The 18,661-nt window shown below is 42.0% G+C and overlaps 1 protein-coding gene across 2 annotated transcripts in view; it reads left to right on the forward strand.

Moving 5' to 3' along the window:
• SERPINI2 (serpin family I member 2) overlaps positions 1-17,858 on the forward strand; it is a 31,730-nt gene extending 13,872 nt beyond the window's left edge. For both annotated transcript variants that reach the window (XM_069973828.1, XM_069973830.1), the window contains exons 4-9: positions 2,199-2,393; positions 3,530-3,722; positions 5,943-6,040; positions 11,705-11,791; positions 12,904-12,990; positions 17,664-17,858. In XM_069973828.1, the coding sequence (XP_069829929.1) occupies positions 2,199-2,393; positions 3,530-3,722; positions 5,943-6,040; positions 11,705-11,791; positions 12,904-12,990; positions 17,664-17,740 (737 nt within the window). In that variant the 3' untranslated portion in view covers positions 17,741-17,858. The remainder of the gene's footprint in view (positions 1-2,198; positions 2,394-3,529; positions 3,723-5,942; positions 6,041-11,704; positions 11,792-12,903; positions 12,991-17,663) is intronic.
• The last annotated feature ends 803 nt before the right edge of the window (positions 17,859-18,661 follow it).

Below are 18,661 nucleotides of genomic sequence, written 5' to 3' on the forward strand. Positions count from 1 at the left end.
TGTGTTTCCTCTCACATTAGGTCATAGAGATATATCCTGGTAACCGGTGACCATCTGCTGGCATCAATGGTCAATAAGATAAACTGTGTCCACATGTTCTTTTCTCATAGTTATATTCTGGGAAGGTTTACTTTGCTATTTTGACGTCAGCTATCTCTAATACTCAACATTCATTGCATGGTGCACATTTTGTGAACAGTGATAATGTATAGAGATATAGCAATGTCCATACATTAATCAGATAAATCTATGAATAGGCGAAGAAAAAAGTTATACTACTAAAAGGGGTCCATTAGGAGGTCTACTTCTTTATTCCTATTTGCTCTATACACCGTAACAAACACATTGCACTCTCTCAGGCAGGCAGCCACTTGCCCTGCAGAGACTTACTGGGAGAATCACAAATGGGCACTGAAATGAAGATGACCTGTATCTTGTTGATTGTCTATTAGATCCGCTCGATACTAGGCAGTCACTCATAAGGGAACAATATACTCAGATGCTGCTGATGAAATGGGTTCCGTAATGCTCTACATATCAAGAAAGTAAATAAAGCAGGTCTAAGTAAGGTAAATGTGGACAGAGCTATTTAACATAGTTACTCTATTAATATGCTTTGCCCTTCAAGAACATAGTGTTATTCATATTAAAGTCTTCTCTTTCTGATTTTTCTCTTGTCTCTTGCCTTTGTGATGTCCATCTATATTCTGTTTGTTGGAGGGTTATCGATCTTTAGTCAAAGGACAGTAGCTCTGCACAAGTGGGCTTTACAGGAATAGAGGATGTATCAGAAACAAAAGAAACAACGTCTACCGATTTCCCATTTCTTTATTCACTGACAGTCTATGTATTCATCAATGACCTCCATGAAACTATTTGTCCTTCTTCTGTCCATTTTAAAACAAAAACCCCATTTTTAAAGCTTAAAGAGGACTTGTCAGCACTTCTTTCATGTCTGTTTTAGAAAATACTTTTTATTCCACGACATAATTTAGAAGCAAGTAATTCCCACTAGGGATGGTCTGAACCCGCCGAGGTTCGGGTTCGGCTGAACCGGAACGCTCAGCATCGGATTACCGCTGTCTGCCCGCTCCGTGCAGCGGGCGGATACAGCTGGAGGACCGCCTGGAAAACTGGGATACAGCCTATGGCTTTGGCTGTCCCAGTTTTCTAGGCGTTCCTCCCGCTGGATCCGCCCGCTGCACGGAGCGGGCAGACAGCGGTAATCATTGCGGATGGTTCAGGTTCATACAAACTCCGTACTAACTCGGTTCGGACCATCCCTAATTCCCACGAGAAACTTATGAATAAATTGACAACTGGGTGTTACCAGTTTCGGATGTGACGGTATACTGTCTAATCAGCAGACTGCAACACCGCTTTGATGAAAAGAATGGTAACACCGAGAGGTCAATTTATTGGTAAATATTGAGGAGGCATAACCAAGAAATGATACAATATAGAGATGACAAAAGGGGCTGCATGGTGAATACAAGTATTAATAAAGTAGACATATATCAGGAGACCTCACTGGTTTATTTTACAGGAAGAATTACCCCCCCCCCCTTTATGGATACATAAAGGGGGGTCTATTGATGCGCTATTGTTCCCTACATGGCTGCGCATGAATGTGATAAAACTCTTACATTTGTCTGTCTTTGTAAACATTGTGTTACATTCAAACAGCTCATCTATCATGGTGCCAGGAGTCTGACTCCACCAATCTTACATTGATGGCCTATCCAAGGATAGGTCTTTAATTTTATAACCCCTTTAAGTAACATTTAATCTATGTATTATAAAACCAACAACATGTATAGTAACATCTATGGTATCTTGGTGTTATTAGGTTATTTTTACAAATATTTCCCATGTTACTTATGTAGTATTGATATGAAGTGGTTAAATATGATTGTCACTGAGGATTTGGGTTAAATGTTTACTATGTTATAGCTATCAAGTAATTCAATTTCCTAACTGGATACTGGTGAATGCTGGAAATGTCAGCAAAAATAAATACAAGACAGACACATCCAAACTATGTAATTCCTTTTCTTCACATAAAAGCCACAAGCTTATAAAAGCCTTGTCAGTTCAGGGGGAAAAAAATTAAATAAAAAGTGTTCTTTAAAGAAGGGATTATATCAAGGCCACCTCTCCCCTCTTAATACATCTATTTTTTGTCATTCTTTGTACAGGAAAAATCCGGAACATGCTTTCAACTGAAGACATTGGACCTCTCACAAGACTTATTTTGGTCAATGTTATTTATTTCAAAGGAGAATGGGAACACCAGTTTAGTCCAGATGCTACTCATGTAAAAGACTTCACAATCAAAAGGGGCATTAGTACCAAGATCCCAATGATGAACCTTAAGTTGGCAACAAAGCTTGGTAACCCCTTGTCTCTCTACTGTGTTTATTCTGTTCAGTCCTTCTATAAGCTTTTTAGTTTTTACAGAAATCCTTTTGATAGACGATAGGGGTGCCAGACGATGGCCTTTAGGATAAGTAATACATTTTTCTCCTTTCAACAGGGGTGGGGTCCCACCATTCTACCAACAATCACTTGTATGGTGGTTACAAGTTTGCCTTACCTCCCCACCAGTACATCAGAGGTATAGATGAGTGGTCATGCTACATACTACTCACCCCATTATTTCTGCATCACCCTTAGAGTTGTATCAGATGGCAGTATACATGTTGATATAAGACTTTTCCCCTAGAAAAATGGTCAGCTAAGCACAAATTGATTATATGTGATTGTATTTCCCTGTAAAAAGCACATATACACATTTTCCAGCAAACATCAGCCAATATGATCCGTATAATGAGTGCTATACTATCTAAACTCGAATTCTGCAGGAAGTTGGGGAGAGGGGGGGGGGAGCTTGGAATCTTAAAATCTCTTTTATACTCTTGTTAAAGGGAACCAATCATCGGATGGCACTTATAAAGGCACTAGCGGTGCCCCATAGATGTGGTCATAATCTTTCCTACCATATTTTACTTCTGCAATTTGGTAAACTGCATATAGCAGGAAAGATTACTTTTATTATGGGGTATGCAAATCCTATGCTAACTAAGCATTGGAAAAGAGCCCGGGCTGTGACTAGTCATGGCTCTCTGCCTGTGAGTGTGCTGTCTGAGGGTGACTGGCAGGCAAAGAGTTTTCTATGTTCCAGCAGGGGGTGTCTGGCAATTACCCCCACAGTTTGTTCTTACTCAAAAACACTACGATCAGACGGCATCTTGAACTAAGGCAAGGAAAGGGTGCTCAAGAGACTCTAAGCCCCGCCTCAGTGGCATGTAGCAAAACGGGTGACCGTATCACTTTAAAGTCTATTGAAAAACAGCTGTTTATTTTGTTTTTATTATACTGTGAACATATGCTCAAAGTTTTTTTTTTTTTTCATGCATTTTAAAAAGCCAGAAAAGAATATGTTAATAAAACCCAATAGCGGTATTCTTCCCTGCATCTAATAAATCTATCTCTTTATTTATTGTTCCTCATTTTTTTTTGCTTCTAGGATATTTTTCTGAGAATAACCTTACATATAAAGTACTGGAACTTCCCTACAAAGGGGGGAAACTAAGTTTATTATTAGCTCTCCCTGCAGAAAATGTAGACATAGAAGACTTGGAAAAAGTGTTGACAGCTTCAACGCTAAAAGACTGGAACATCAGTATGAAGGAAGTAGTGGCTGAAATAAGTCTGCCCAGGTAGGTTTTATATTTTACTTGAAAGGTGCAAAGAATAGTAGAGTGAGTTTTCCTTCCACTATGATAGAAAATGTCAGGTGTCGGATAAATCTATTTGTTTGCGTATTTGCATGTCTTGGCTGTATCTACAGAGACAAGTGCAAAAAACTGAAATAAAATATTAATTTGTTTCCTTACCTCAAAACACCACACCAATAGTCTCATCCTAAAAGAACCAACCTGCTTCTCAGCATTGTACATGTAGTATATGCCATTAGGATTCACAATTTAATTTTACTCGGCTACCTAGACACATGTTTCTGGAGTTTGAGAGGAAAAAATAAGTATAGGGAGAACATAAAAAGTTCTAAGTTAAAGGGGTAAACAATTATTCATAAAATAACACACATTACAAAGTTATACAACTTTTAATGTGTGTTATGTATGTGAATGGCCCCCTTCCCTGTGTTTCCCCCCACCCACGCCAGACCCGGAAGTGTGATGCTCTATACTCACCTGATTTGTGTCGACCCCCCCGTCCGCCATCTTGGGACAATGATGTCATCTTCGGGCGGCCGGCCGAACTGCTCCATCAGTCCCTCGTGCCGGCCCCCCTCTGCTGCGTCATAACTGTGCTCAGCCGCGATTGGCTGAGCACAGTTATGCTCAGTCAATCGCGGCTGAGCTGCTGATGACGCGGCAGAGGGGGGCCGGCACGAGGGACGGATGGAGCAGTTCGGCTGGCTGCCCGAAGATGACATCATTGTCACAAGATGCTGGACGGGGGTCGACACGAATCAGGTGAGTATAGTGCATCACACTTCCGGATCTGGCGTGGGTGGGGGGAAACACGGGGAAGGGGGCCATTCACATATATAACATACATTACAAAGTTGTATAACTTTGTAATGTGTGTTATTTTATTAAAGTATTGTATTGCCCCCTAAAAGTTACACAAATCCCCAATATACACATATTACAGGAAATGCACATAAAGTGCGTTTTCTTTTCCCTGCACTTACTACTGCATCAAGGCTTCACTTCCTGGATAAAATGGTGATGTCACGACCCGACTCACAGAGCTGTGCGGGCTGTGGCTGCTGGAGAGGATGATGGCAGAGGGACACTGAGGGACACAGGGCACTGGAGGGACACTGAGCATCCCTCTGCCATCATCCTCTCCAGCAGCCACAGCCCACACAGCTCTGGGAGTCGGGTCGTGACATCACCATTTTATCCATGAAGTGAAACCTTGATGCAGTAGTAAGTTCAGGGAAAAAACACTTTATGTGCATTTCCCATAATAAGTGTATATTGGGGATTTTTATACCTTGGGGGGGGGCAGTACAATATTTTAATAAAAATTTTTGCCGGTAAAAAAGTGATATTGTCATCCCCCTTTCCAGATGTAACGTTCTCAGCACCATTCTCAAGCTTACATTCTGCAAATTTCATATCTACTTGAATAAACCAAGTCTTTGTTCTCTCTCCTGTCAAAAATGCATTTTATCATTGGCAGACAGTGTCATCTGGGCCGGACTCCTTGGACGTTGTGCCCTGTCTCCCCACCTACATCGGCACCATTGTTTACGCCCCCTCTAGATGTCATTGAAATGGTCCGCTCTGGAAGCCAGGACTCATCCTTTATGGTGCAGGTACGGTCAGGCAGCGATGTCCCCGTATCCTTATCTGTATTTACTACGCCTATGCCACAGAAGATGAATCCTGGCCTCCACTGCAGTAGGAGCAGACCATTCATGATGTCACGAAGGGGTAGCGCGATGTTAGTAGGAAGATTGGGCACGACGGTTGTGAAACTCCACCCAGATGACTCTGTCCGCCAATGATAAAATGCATTTTTGACCGGACTAGTTTGGCTGACTTATTTTAAATGTGTTTGACAGACTTAGCAACAGTCACATCCCTGACAGCTTAGTAGAGATACTATTGTATAATGCAATACATTCTACAAAACTGCGCTTTGGGGAATCCAAATTTACAGTACAAGCTCTGTTCAAACATTAGACTGAGAAGCCTGCAGCTGTGGATAAAATAGGCTTTATATACAGTGAATGCAAGATCTGTATTGTAATGTATCTGCAAAGTTGCTCAGGTTTTTATGCAGATTACGTGTATCTCTGTTCAGGTAAGCACATATTTTTGGATGCAGCGCTGATAGGAAATTGACAAGAAAAGCAATGATATCATGCTGATGTATTGTAAATTTTCTGCCCTTTGCAGGTTTAAAATAGAACATAAAGTTGATTTAAAGCAATCTCTGCTTCATCTGAATGTGACTGATGTCTTTAATCCAGCCTGTGATCTTTCAGGAATAACAGGTGCCATCAATACCTTTATTAATTCTGCTGCAGTAGTTATAAATAATCAGAGATCTGCATCCTGCAACAATTAAGTGTAATTACACATAACATTTAGTAAATACAGTATATTAAAAAGGTTACATCCAGAGAAAAGTAGGATACAGGGACATGATGTGCATAGTATTCTTCATTGTAGCAGATGGATGAGCACCAATACGAGTAAGAATCAGAATATGGAACAGGACAAACTTGATTTTTTTTTGCCAGATACTAACATGGAGACTTCCACCTCGACTATATCAAACATGTATTACTTTTAATGCTCTAATACATCTGAACAACTTTGCAAGGGGATGGGATGTATTTATAAAAGGCACTGCATTTGGATCCAAACACCTTAGAGATACTTACTGTTAGGAACCGGACAGCAGGACAAGACAAACAGTGAGCCCTAAGCTCAGCCCCGCCCACTGTCCTCTACCTATTTGCCACAATCCGCCCTAAAATGGCGGCGAGCAACTGGGCGGCAGTCCCTGCGCTGGCTAGGTGGGACACAAGGACAAGACAGACAGACAAAACACAATAACGAATGGTCAACAGTCCGGGTCACAACAAAAAGGGCAGCAAAAGTACAAAATCACAATCCGAAGGCAAAGTCAATATACAGGCAGTATGGTCAGGGGCAGGCAGCAAACAAGAATGGTCAGAAAGGCAAAGCAGGGTCAGAATCAACAGAGCAAGAATAGAAACACAGAACCAGGCAGAGACAAGCTCAATATCCGGCAATGAGAGCACAGACTGGGTTAGTTATATAGGAGGCCAGGATTCTGGTCCAGAACGTAATTGGACCATCCCCCTGATCTCCAAGCACAGACACCTGAGAACAAGACAGATCCACTGGCAGGATGACCTGTCAGTCACAGCAGAACCCAAACACAGATTAACCATGACATGGCCAGACAGAATTCAGCAGGTGAAGTCGGGTGTGTCTCCCAACAAAGGTGAGCATATAAACCAGTGTTCACACACTACAAAACAAAACACAGAAACAGAATGCAAGAAAATCAGCACCTTCTCGGCCGCACAGCATGAGCAGAGGGACGCATGACGCTCCGCAAAGATACCATCCTGACACTTACACATATTTTTAGACCAACTGCTAAATGAAAGTTAAAAAAATGTATAAATATGAACAGTCAGTGGTAACAGGTAGAATAGACAGAAAGACACAGACAGTGAGCCCTGCGCTGTTCCCGCCCACTGTCCCTGCCTACTTGCCACTGACAGCCCTAGGCGTGTGCGGACAACCACGAGGACGGTTCCAGCTCTGGTATAGGTGGTACACAAAACACGGACAAACAAACGCAATAGTTCAGGGTGGACAAATTGGGTCAGGAAAAGCTAAAAGGTCAGAATATATATATATATATATATATATATATATATATATATATATATATATGATAGATAGATATCAGACAATAGCACCAGCAGGCAGAGACTAGCTCAATAACCAGCAAGAGGTATAACGACTGGGGGTGTTATATAGAAGGCCAGGTGTCTGGTCCAGAATACAATTGGACCATCCCCTGATCCAAACACAGGCACCTGACAACAAAACACATCCACTGGCAGGAAGACCTGCCAGTTACAGAAAGAACCCAAACAAAATTTAACATGAAATGGCCAGACAGAACTTAGCAGGTAATTTCGGGTGTGTCCATAAAACCAAGTGAGCACACAAAATAAACCATTGTTCAGACTAATACAAAACAAAACCCAGAACCAGCACAAATTCAAGAAAATCAGTAACTTCTCGACCACACAGCGCGAGCCGAGGGGTGCACTAAGCTCCACAATGATACAGTCCTGACATTAGTTCTATAAAAAAAAAATCAGAACTTCCAATACTTTCATCTGTTGTATGCACTGAAGGAAGGTAAGTGTTCTCTGCCGCCCCCTCTGCCTGTGTCAGGAACTATCCAGACAGGGGGGCAGCAGTCAATCATTCAATTTCTGCCATGACCAGCAGTGGACCTTGGTGGATCAGCAGCGTAATATCAATTTTCTCCAAGGACAGCAGAGGATATTGGTAAATGAGCGACGTAAAATGAAACTTTCTCCTAGAATAGCAGTGGACATTGGTGGACCAGCGGCATCAAATCAACTTTTCTCCTAGGACAGCAATGGAGATTGATGAATCAGCAGTGTATACTTACCTTTTCCCCATGGACATCATTGAATGCCGGTGGATCAGCGGTGTAGAATGACACTTTCTCCCAGGATAGCAGTAGACATTCTAAAGCGGCAGCCCCATCAGGGGGAATGTCTTAGGGCCCTATTACACCAACAGATTATCTGACAGATTTTTTTGAGCCAAAGCCAGGAATGGACTATACACAGAGAACAGGTAATAAAGGAAGATTTCTCTTCTTTAAAGGACAACTCCAGCCAAAACAATTTTTTAATATGTTATTACTTATGGAAAGTTAGACAAATTTCTAATGTACATTAATTATGGGAAATGCACATATAGGGCTATTTCCCTTAATTTAATAGATCAGGGAGACTTCAGATTCTCTAAAAAAAAAGTGACGTCACAAACCGGGGGTGTAATTCCAATGGAGTGTCCAGCAGGGGCGCACTATATATAGAAGTCAATGAGTACCATTGACTTCTATATATAGTGCGCCTCTGCTGGACACTCCATTGGAATTACAATGGGTGTGTGTGTAAATGGAATATACAGTGTTTTTGATTGAATACACTTATGGAATACTTTGGGGAGCAAGTGTCCTGGCTACCCAAAGTATTCCATAACTGTAATCAATCAGTGCATCACAGTAAGCCCGCCGAACCGCCGCCGCCCGCCTGCCGAACCGCCGCAGCCTGCCGAGCCGCCGCCGCTCTGGATTACACTCAGCTACTACTCTCATCACCTGCTCATAGCTGGGTTATATTGCGATGAGATCGCCGCCGCTGATGCTGATCCCACGCAGTGCGAGCCGCTCATCACTGTGCAGCTATCATCCCCCTCCGCTCCCCCCTCCTGCTTCTTCTTCCGGGATCCGGACAAACTTCACACTATGTGATGGCTGACTCCCCGCTCGGCCGCCGCTCTCCAATCACACGTGTTGGCTCCCGGTGCTTCCTGGTGTCCCCAGCTGGCACGTGTGATCGGACAGCGGCGGCCGGGCGGGGAGTCAGCCTTCACATAGTGTAAAGTTTGGCTAGATTCAGGAAGAAGCAGGAGGGGGGAGCGGAAGGGGGATGATAGCTGCACAGTGATGAGCGGCTCCCCCTGCGCGGCAGCAGCGGCGATCTCATCGCAATATAACCCAGCTACTTCTCTCCCATCACCTGCTCATGCTATAAGCAGGTGATGAGAGTAGTAGTTGAGTGTAATCCAGAGCGGTGGCGGCGGTTCGGCGGGCTTACTGAAATGTATTGATTGATTACATTTATGGACGACTATGGGGAGCCAAAAACACTGTATATTCCATTTACACACACATCCATTGTAATTTCAATGGAGTGTCCAGCAGGGGCGCACTATATATAGAAGTCATATACACCTACAAAAAAATATACTGTACCCAGATATAATATAATCACGAATGAATTTTATTGATAACAAAGACATATATAAAAATACCATAAAAACACAAACTGAATCAGAACGGATGATTACAAAAAACATGGGTAAAGTGCATATAGTAGAGTGCCGGCAAATAGCAAGAGTGTGCAAAAATGCAAGTGCTGTAAGTACTACAAGTAAAGTGCCTGGCATGATAAATAAATGGAATCTACATGTTCAGCAAGGGTTCATTACAGTGAGCAACATATCCCAAAGGACCATGAACCAATATCACAGAAAGCCCTATCACTGAAACATTACCTAAGCTGTATGTTCATACAATACACATGAGGTGCGCCCCGACGCGCGTTTCGGCAACACGCCTTTCTCGAGAAATTTGGGGTGTCGCATTTGGGGTGTCGCCTGGGTCCGGAGCATCACTCTGTCCCGCCCAGTCCACCCCCTCCTGTGCCGCCATTTCAGCCTGCATAGCCTCCTCCCGTCCGGCCCAGTCCGCCCCCATCTGTCCCGCCCCCTCCAGTGTAGCTCACATGGGCATCATCAGCCCATGCTGCTCAGCCTGCCCCCTCCCATGCCATATGTGAGCCGATCAGGAGCCCAGGACAGGAGGCTGCTATCTGCTACATTTTGCATATAGCAGCAGTGTGATTGGCGCTGGGAGCCTGGGTTGAGCTGGATGGTAAAGTGCTGGGAGCCTGGGTTGAGCTGGATGGTAAAGATCAGCCCAGGCTCCCAGCGCCGATCACATTCTTGCTATATGTAAACTATAGCAGTGAGCTGCATACTTTCCTGGGCTCCTGATCGGCATTCAAGCGCCAGAAGAATGTCCCCCGCACTGTCCTGGGCTGCGAGCAGGCTTTCAGCTCAGCGGCGCGGGAGGGGGCGGGCCGAGCTGGTGGGACAGTGCGGGGACACTCTTCTGGTGCTTGAATGCCGATCAGGAGCCCAGGAAAGTATGCTGCTCACTGCTACATTTTGCATATAGCAAGAACGCGATCAGCGCTAGAAGCCTGGGCTGAGCTTTACCATCCAGCTCAACCCAGGCTTTCAGCGCCGATCACACTGCTGCTATATGCAAAATGCAGCAGATAGCAGCCTACTGTCCTGGGCTCCTTACCGGCTCACATACGGCATGTGAGGGGGTGGGCTGAGCAGCATTGGGAGATGCTGCCTATGTGAGCTACACTGGAGGGGAGGGGGCGGGGGTATGGGACAGATGGGGCGGACTGGGCCGGACAGAAGGAGGCTGTGCTGGCTGAAATGAACTGGAAGGGGCGGCACAGGAGGGGGCGGACTGGGCGGGACAGAGTGATGCTCCGGACCCAGGCAACACCCTAAATGGTCGTCGGCCCCTAATTTTCATAGGGGCAATTAGCGATTTTCGGAAGACTGTGAAGGCGCAGAGGTGCGATTTAACGGCTATCAACTTCTCAGGTAAAGGGCTCTTGCGGCATATGAGCAGGTTCTCTCGGCAGAACCTGCTGATATGCTGCTTTCAGCGATCGCAAAACAATCGCAAAACGATTTTTCCATACGATATATCGTTCAGTCTAAACGCTGATCGTTATGGAAAACACATTGTTCTTGCGAAATTGTTAATCATACGATCGGGCCATAACATTGCACTCACCAAGAAGTAGCAAAAAATCTAAAGCAGTGCTTCTAAATTCCAGTCCTCAGGCCTCACCAACAGGTCATGTTTTGAGGATTTCCTTAGTATTTAACAGGTGATATAATTATAGTCAGTGCATCAGGTATGGTCACAGGTGTTCTCTGTATGGGATATCCTCAAAACATGACCTGTTGGTGAGGCCTGAGGACTGGAATTGAGAAGCACTGATCTAAAGTATTTATTTCAAGTGTGCAGCGGTCATCAGTGTGGAGGAGTAAACATCCGACAGCTGTTGCCCATTTACTTGTCTATACACATAAAATAAATGCTTTGGATTTTTGCTACTTCTTGGTGAGTGCCATGTTACTTCCTTCTATTTCTTATTTGTCATAAAACTTAGTAATGGCACATACAGTAGATCCTGGGACAGTACAATATTGTATAGTAATGATTAAAAGCAAATCATTTACAGATACTTCAAGCTTGTACATTTCAAAGGTGGTTCAGAAGGTTTCAATTGAAGTGAATGAAGCTGGAAGTGAAGCTGCTGCATCAACAGGTAAAAAAAGCCGAAAATGTACTTTTATTATGTTGCATACATACAGTACACACTGTACATTCCTATATACGTAGAATAGATAAAGGGTACAGTTAAATCCCGCTCAGTAGAGGCAGTCTGACATAAGATTCTTATTCTTATTTATTTTTGACTTGGGAGGAAAAGTCCACGCAAATGTCCTGTCCCAATATATACATATATATATATATATATATATATATATATATATATATATATGTATTTTTTTTTGGGGGGGGGGGGTACAGCTATCATATTGAGGGAATTATTTCTCCATTCTTCTCATTTTGAGCAAACAGTAGGAACAATGTAAGAAAATGCACAAAATGCACTAATATTTCCTGATAAATGATGTGAAGTCGAGTTCATCCTATAGTTTACCCACGTTCCAGTTCTCAGTACATATGAAGGGAACCTGTCATCACTTTTATGCTGCCGGAACCACAAGCCATCAGGATGGTCCTCAGAGGCTTCACCACACACAGACGGCCTTGATTGATAGATGTTTGCTTCTTTGCAATCAGGAAGAAACCTACCAATCAAGGCTGGTGGGCAGTGAGGATCCTCTAGGGCCCACTCGACACCTTTTGGGAAGCAATGACAAGTTCCCTCTTAACTAGTTTATCAGGTGGCCTGTTTTTATCTTTAGTTTTTACCAGACACAGCTCTGTATGTCTTACAATGGCATTGCCTGGTACTGCAGCTCAATCCTATTCACTTGGGACTGTGCTACAGTAAGCTGCGGTACCAGGTACAGCTGTTACATCTATTTATTAGGGAACTTGGGGTCAGACCTCTACCGATCAGATACTGCTGGCCCAGAAAACACACAGAGTAAGTTCAGATTTTTTTTTATTTTCTTTCATCCTGCTTGGAGAAATGGGGACAGGAATTCATTAAACCAAATAGAAGGAAAAGCCCTTACTTGAAAGAACACAGAATGGAGGAATATAGAGCTGAATATTTCATCTCTCTCAAAATGTTGGGTCATATCCAAATTCTTGGCCATATTTGTATAATATAAAAATAATGTTGAGAACAAAAACAATATTGAAAGTGTAACGAAATAATAATTTTCTTTTGGTTTGTTGTAGGCATGCACGTTGCTACAATGAGCATGATCAATCACAGATTTATTGCAGATCGACCATTCTTGTTCTTCATCAGACACAACCCATCAGGTAAGCTAATGTTAAAGGTTTTCTCACAATGAGTATTTATCACCTATCCAATGAGCCCCACTACCGGGACCCCCCTCAACTAATAGCACATTGAGTATCGTGTTCCGTTTCCCCCCAGCACATCTGCAGTATGGAGGAGTTTGTAAGGGAGGTTACAGACATAGTATAGTAAGCTGGAGGGGGGGGGGGGGGTCACGCCATACACCCACAACTTTGAAAGACTGCTATTTAAGACCAGCACAGTAAGTTTATGGCATAGTAGGAGAAAAATGTCATTTAAGTGTAAAAAAGGGAAAGACATTTAAAGAATATACACATTGGGGGAGATTTATCAACAGGGGATTTTTCTGTGTGTGGTCTATTTTTACTAAGGCAAGAATAGACTGGTCTATTGAAAGTGCAATTTACTATCGGGCTAAGCCTAGTCTATTATTTGTCTCTGAATTGTCCCAATATAGTCTCACTAGAATTGTCAAGCTAGCTTAAGCTCTCACTGTCTGCTTTTTCCCATAGCAATGAATCACAGTGCAGGTTTAATATCTTAACCCCTTCCCGCACCAGAACGTACAGTTACAGACTAGTACTTGGTGCTCATTGTAATGACTGATAGTGTCAGGGAAGCAGGAGATAAGCTGTTATTGACAGGTGAGACTTCCCTGTAGTCTTAGCCCAGAGGCCTGACCAGTCTAAACAGCTTACATGTCAAAACATGTCAAAAATTCATAAAAATTATAGGAACACAGTGGCTGCCCAAGAGTTAAATAAAATAGAAGGAGATAATTTGCTTGTCAGAGGTATTTAGGCCACTATATGGCACTATAAACAGGCCACCTTATGGCAAAGTAAAGCTGGGTTCTTACTTGCGATGAAAGTTCCCTTGCATTACTCCACCACAGGTTCTGCCAAAAATAGCAGATAATACCAGCAGATTCGGTAGGTAAATCTACAGTAACTGATTATAAACCTGCCTGGGATAAATATATATATATACTGTATATATATATATATATATATATATATATATATATATATATATACAGTAGTGGATTATAACAGGGGCGTTCCGGGCGGCAGCCCGGGGCCCTGAGCTCCTGGGGGGCCCATGACCACCCAAAAAGACTTATACTTTCAGTGGTGTACTGTCTCCTGGCTACACTTCCGCCAAGATTTGCAAAAAATCACAGTTTTTTTTTATGTCAATTTTGCACAAATCAGGACATCATGACAATATCTATACTGTACTATGAACGCCAGGCTAGTGCCGCCATAGTTACAGTGGAGAGGGGGGCCCAGGCTTGGTGAACAGCCCGGGGCCTATGGTAAAGTTAATCCGCCCCTGTGTATATATATATATATATATATATATATATATATATATATATATATATATCCTAAGATAATAAAAAGGGAAATACTAAAAGGGCAGACTAGATGGACCCGGTGGTCTTTTTCTGCCGACAATCTTCTATGTTTTTATTATTCCTATTGCAGTATTACTGTATTTGAAAAACAACATTTTCCGCAAATGTTCTCCTTTTTATATCCTACTATATTAAGGGAATTTGATATATAAAATCAATTTACTGAATAAAGCGGGCCAGAGCCTGTTTATTCCCTACATATGCTGTGAGCTATTTTGACAGCAGTTTTTGTTAATGGCTCAGTGGATGACAACAACAAATAAAATGGTTTACCTCAAGGTTGACAAGCCATACTATTCCCATGTCCTTCAAAGTCACACATCACATTTTATTCTAACCGAATACACAGTTCTTTGTGCATGAATAACAAGGCCCATGCCAGCCTTTATACCATCTCAGTAAAATATTTCAATGTACGTACTTATCCATCATCAGACTGCTACTCACTTATGTCTGCATTCAGACTCAGCCTCAGACAGCATATTTAGGACCTCGCTTGAAGAACATTCTAGACATTCCTTTGCTGCTAAGGCTGAACAGTAAGAGTAGGACAAAGCAACAAGCTTATTGTTACCTTCAGACATTTACATACTGTTGATGCACCTGTAAGACAGAAAATTGTGAAATCAAGCATAAGGCACATTGTATTCTTTAGATCAGTGATTGTGTTACTATAGTAATTGGAACCTATTTGGATTAGCAGCCTTGTTTTAATCATCTATATATAACTGAGCTCTTGGCAATGCCGCAGTATGATATGTATAGTTAATATATGATAAGGAGCAAAGACATACTCATATTCATTACAATGTCCCTGGTGTGAGATTATATATATATATATATATATATATATATATATATATATATATATATATATATATTATATATATAGAAAGCAGCAATGGGCCACTCTCCTACTCAGAGAGGTAGGCTGCATTAGGGAATCCTTTGGCCATAAAAGGGATTACTTGATCTGCAACAATGTTTAGACAGGGACGTATTTACCACTGGACACCCGTGGTCCGGTGCCTAGGGCAGCATCTTGCAGGGGGGCAGCACCAGGGAGCAGGGGGAAAGAAATTTTTTTTTTTTTTTAGTCTCCCACCGTCCCAGATCCAACACTTCTTAGTAGAACATTTCCCAAAGAATTATGGTATGTTCACACTGAGGAATAGGCAAAGAATAGGTGAGGAATCGAAGAGGAAAGTTTTTTGCTTGAAATTTCCTCTTCTTCAGCTTCAGGCGTGGAATTGAATTGGAATTGATTCAGAGTGCAATGCCAGCGGAAAGCGGAAATTCAAAAGCCCCAATGACTTCTATGGGATTAATTTAGCGTAATGTGCCCAAAGAATTGACGTCAATTCTTTGAACGGAAAGCGGATCCGCGGTGCAATGTTCCGCAGGTAAATTCTAGCGTGTGAACAACAGAGTGGAAATCCCATTGAACACAATGGGATATTGCTCTGTACATATTTTAAAGGCAGAATTTCAAGTGGAACACATGTAAAATTAAGCTCGTTCTTATATTTTTATAACTGTCAGACAAATGTTTGTTTAGCCTACAGTTATTTCTTACCTGCTTGCTGTCTGGGCTAGTAATAGTGGTGACCGCAATGAATGAGGAGCAAGCACTGACCTGTTAAGGGGTTAACTTCACCAGATTGCAGCATATCATTTATACAACTACACCATACAGATTGGGGGGGGGGGGGGGGGGTTCTTACCTAACTTTATTTCCTTCCAGAGACTCCTGGTGGGTTAGACCCAAAATCCAGATACATACATATAATACATACAGATAATCACATAAACCACTGAAGGTGTTCCAGAACTCCACACAGACATGATAAACTCAGTACATTACAGCTTACATAGGTGCACATTACACATACATAACACACATACAAAATAACAACAGCATAACACATTTTCTTAAATTTCACACACTGCAGCCGACTGGTTTCATGGTTGCTGTCCTCCAATGCCATAGTGTTCTCTGGCAGATCTCACAGCAACTTAGTGACAGGGAACTCCTACTTCTCATGCGGCCTCAGCCACACACTGTCTGACTTCTTGCTAGCTGCTCCAATTTATTCTTCTGATTTGAGCTAAAACAGAGGCCCTTTCCAGCAAATATACAGTCTCTTATTATGTTACATATGATGAGGAGAGAAAACATAGCTACATAGGCAAAAAGTCACATCAGTGCTGTTGGTAAGGTCCATTGCATCAATGAGAAAGGGAGCAGCACAGTATTCCAAGTTGGGTGCAGAGAATGACTCAAAGACCAGAGCGTAGAGGCATCAGTCTAAGGATAGTAAATGATGCCTTAGTGCTACACAGCAGTAAATAGTGACATACTGTAATTACAGCTACACAGTGCGCACACGGTGTCATGCAATTGCCATATATTCAGTGCTATAAAATGCCATGTGTCACACAATGCTACATCCGAGAAGTGATTATCTTTATGGGACAACCCATTTAATGGCATGTTAAATGTACATTTGTCATTAATTGACATATATAAGCTGTAGGTTACCCCGTTACAAGAAGGAATGACAATAACTAGGCATGTAAAGCAGAGTAAGCGTAAAAGTTATTACATCAAATCACATACCATGATGTAGTAATTATTGTCACTGTATATTTTGTGTTTTTTTTCCCTTCTACTATCCACACCAGTTCATGCTTTACGGCTGTAGGCCGACATGGCTCACCTAAAATGTGACATGTTAATGAATTTTTCAGTTGACAATTGAAGATCTATGAAAATGTCACTTGCAACTTTCACTGCAACAGAATAATCCACAAGGGCTGATTTACTGTTTGTAAGGGCCAATGGCTATCATAACCATGGCTAATATCTCATGCTTTCTGCTGCAGAATGTGAAGACAGGGTGAGCAGGTTAATGTATTATTTCATAGAAAATCCACTAGTGCATTACCTTTTAAATATGTGAAATTAATTGAAGATCTATATCTTCCCTGCACATACTGCATATATCAGACAATGCTGAAAGTCCTATAACTCAAAGTACTTGATAACTGTGAAATATGAACCCCAGGCATAAAGCAAATGTGCAGCTTATAATGGCCTGGGAAAGGACCACAATTCATTGCAATACTGACACACTGCAATCCAATGATTATCTGTAATAGTAAAAAACAAGGAAGCCTATAGATTACCTCTGCTTCTTGATCATCCTGTCAGACATGGCTGTATGTTTAATGTATTGTTTACTCCCCTAGGATCAATTCTATTTATGGGAAAGGTGACAAATCCAGATCAAAGTGATGCAAGAGGACGAGATGTTGAATCATTATAAATACTGTAGGATGAATATCCAGCTTCTTAGGATACTCTCCGGGCAGTGAGACAAGACGTTACATGATTTACCTCGCTGCTATTTTTAACAATGGAGTTTTTAATTGGATTTAAAATAAGGAAAAACTATAAAATTTAAATGTTTTGCCCTAAATATTATGAATTATTAATATTATTTATTTATTTAAGAAAGCATAAGACATTGACTACATTCTGGTGAATGAGATTATAAAAACAATTGTGTTTTAGGGCATGGTGCTGTATACATATCCCTGTGTAATAATAGCACTGTTGCCTTACAGAGCTGGGGTCCTGGTTTCAAAACCCACCAAGGACAACATCTGCAAGGAGTCTGTACGTTTTCCCCGTTTACATGGGTTTTCTTTAGGTACTCCGGTTTCCTTCCACACCCCAAAAACACATACAGATAGGTGAATATACTGTACATTGAGAGCCCTAATGTGGACAGGGACCGATTTCAGTGATGAGCTGTGGAATAAGTTGGCGCTATATAAATAAAGGAATTTTTGTGTGAAGGGGTTATCCAGCGCTACAAAAACATGGCCTTGTCTTGTCTCCAGATTGGGTGGGGTTTGGAACTCAGTTCCATTGAAGTAAATGCAGCTTAACTGCAAACCACATCTGAACTGGAGACAAGAGAGGGGAAAAAGTGGCCATGTTTTGTAGCGCTGGATAACCGCTTTAAGGAGAATTTAAAAAAAGCCAGTCACCAACAGGTAAAGCCACAAGGTCTACATACAGGTAAGCTGTGGTCAAGCTTGTTGTAATTAAAAAAATAGATCATTGTTTTCATCTGCACTACTGTAACTCAGATGTGCTTATTCATTCAAAACAGATTCTTTAAATGGCAGCATCAGAACACAGACAGCCTTCACACCCAAATCCTAATCCAGAGCTACTC

This window comes from Dendropsophus ebraccatus, chromosome 6 (genome assembly GCF_027789765.1).
Source record: "Dendropsophus ebraccatus isolate aDenEbr1 chromosome 6, aDenEbr1.pat, whole genome shotgun sequence".
Classification (NCBI taxonomy): domain Eukaryota; kingdom Metazoa; phylum Chordata; class Amphibia; order Anura; family Hylidae; genus Dendropsophus; species Dendropsophus ebraccatus.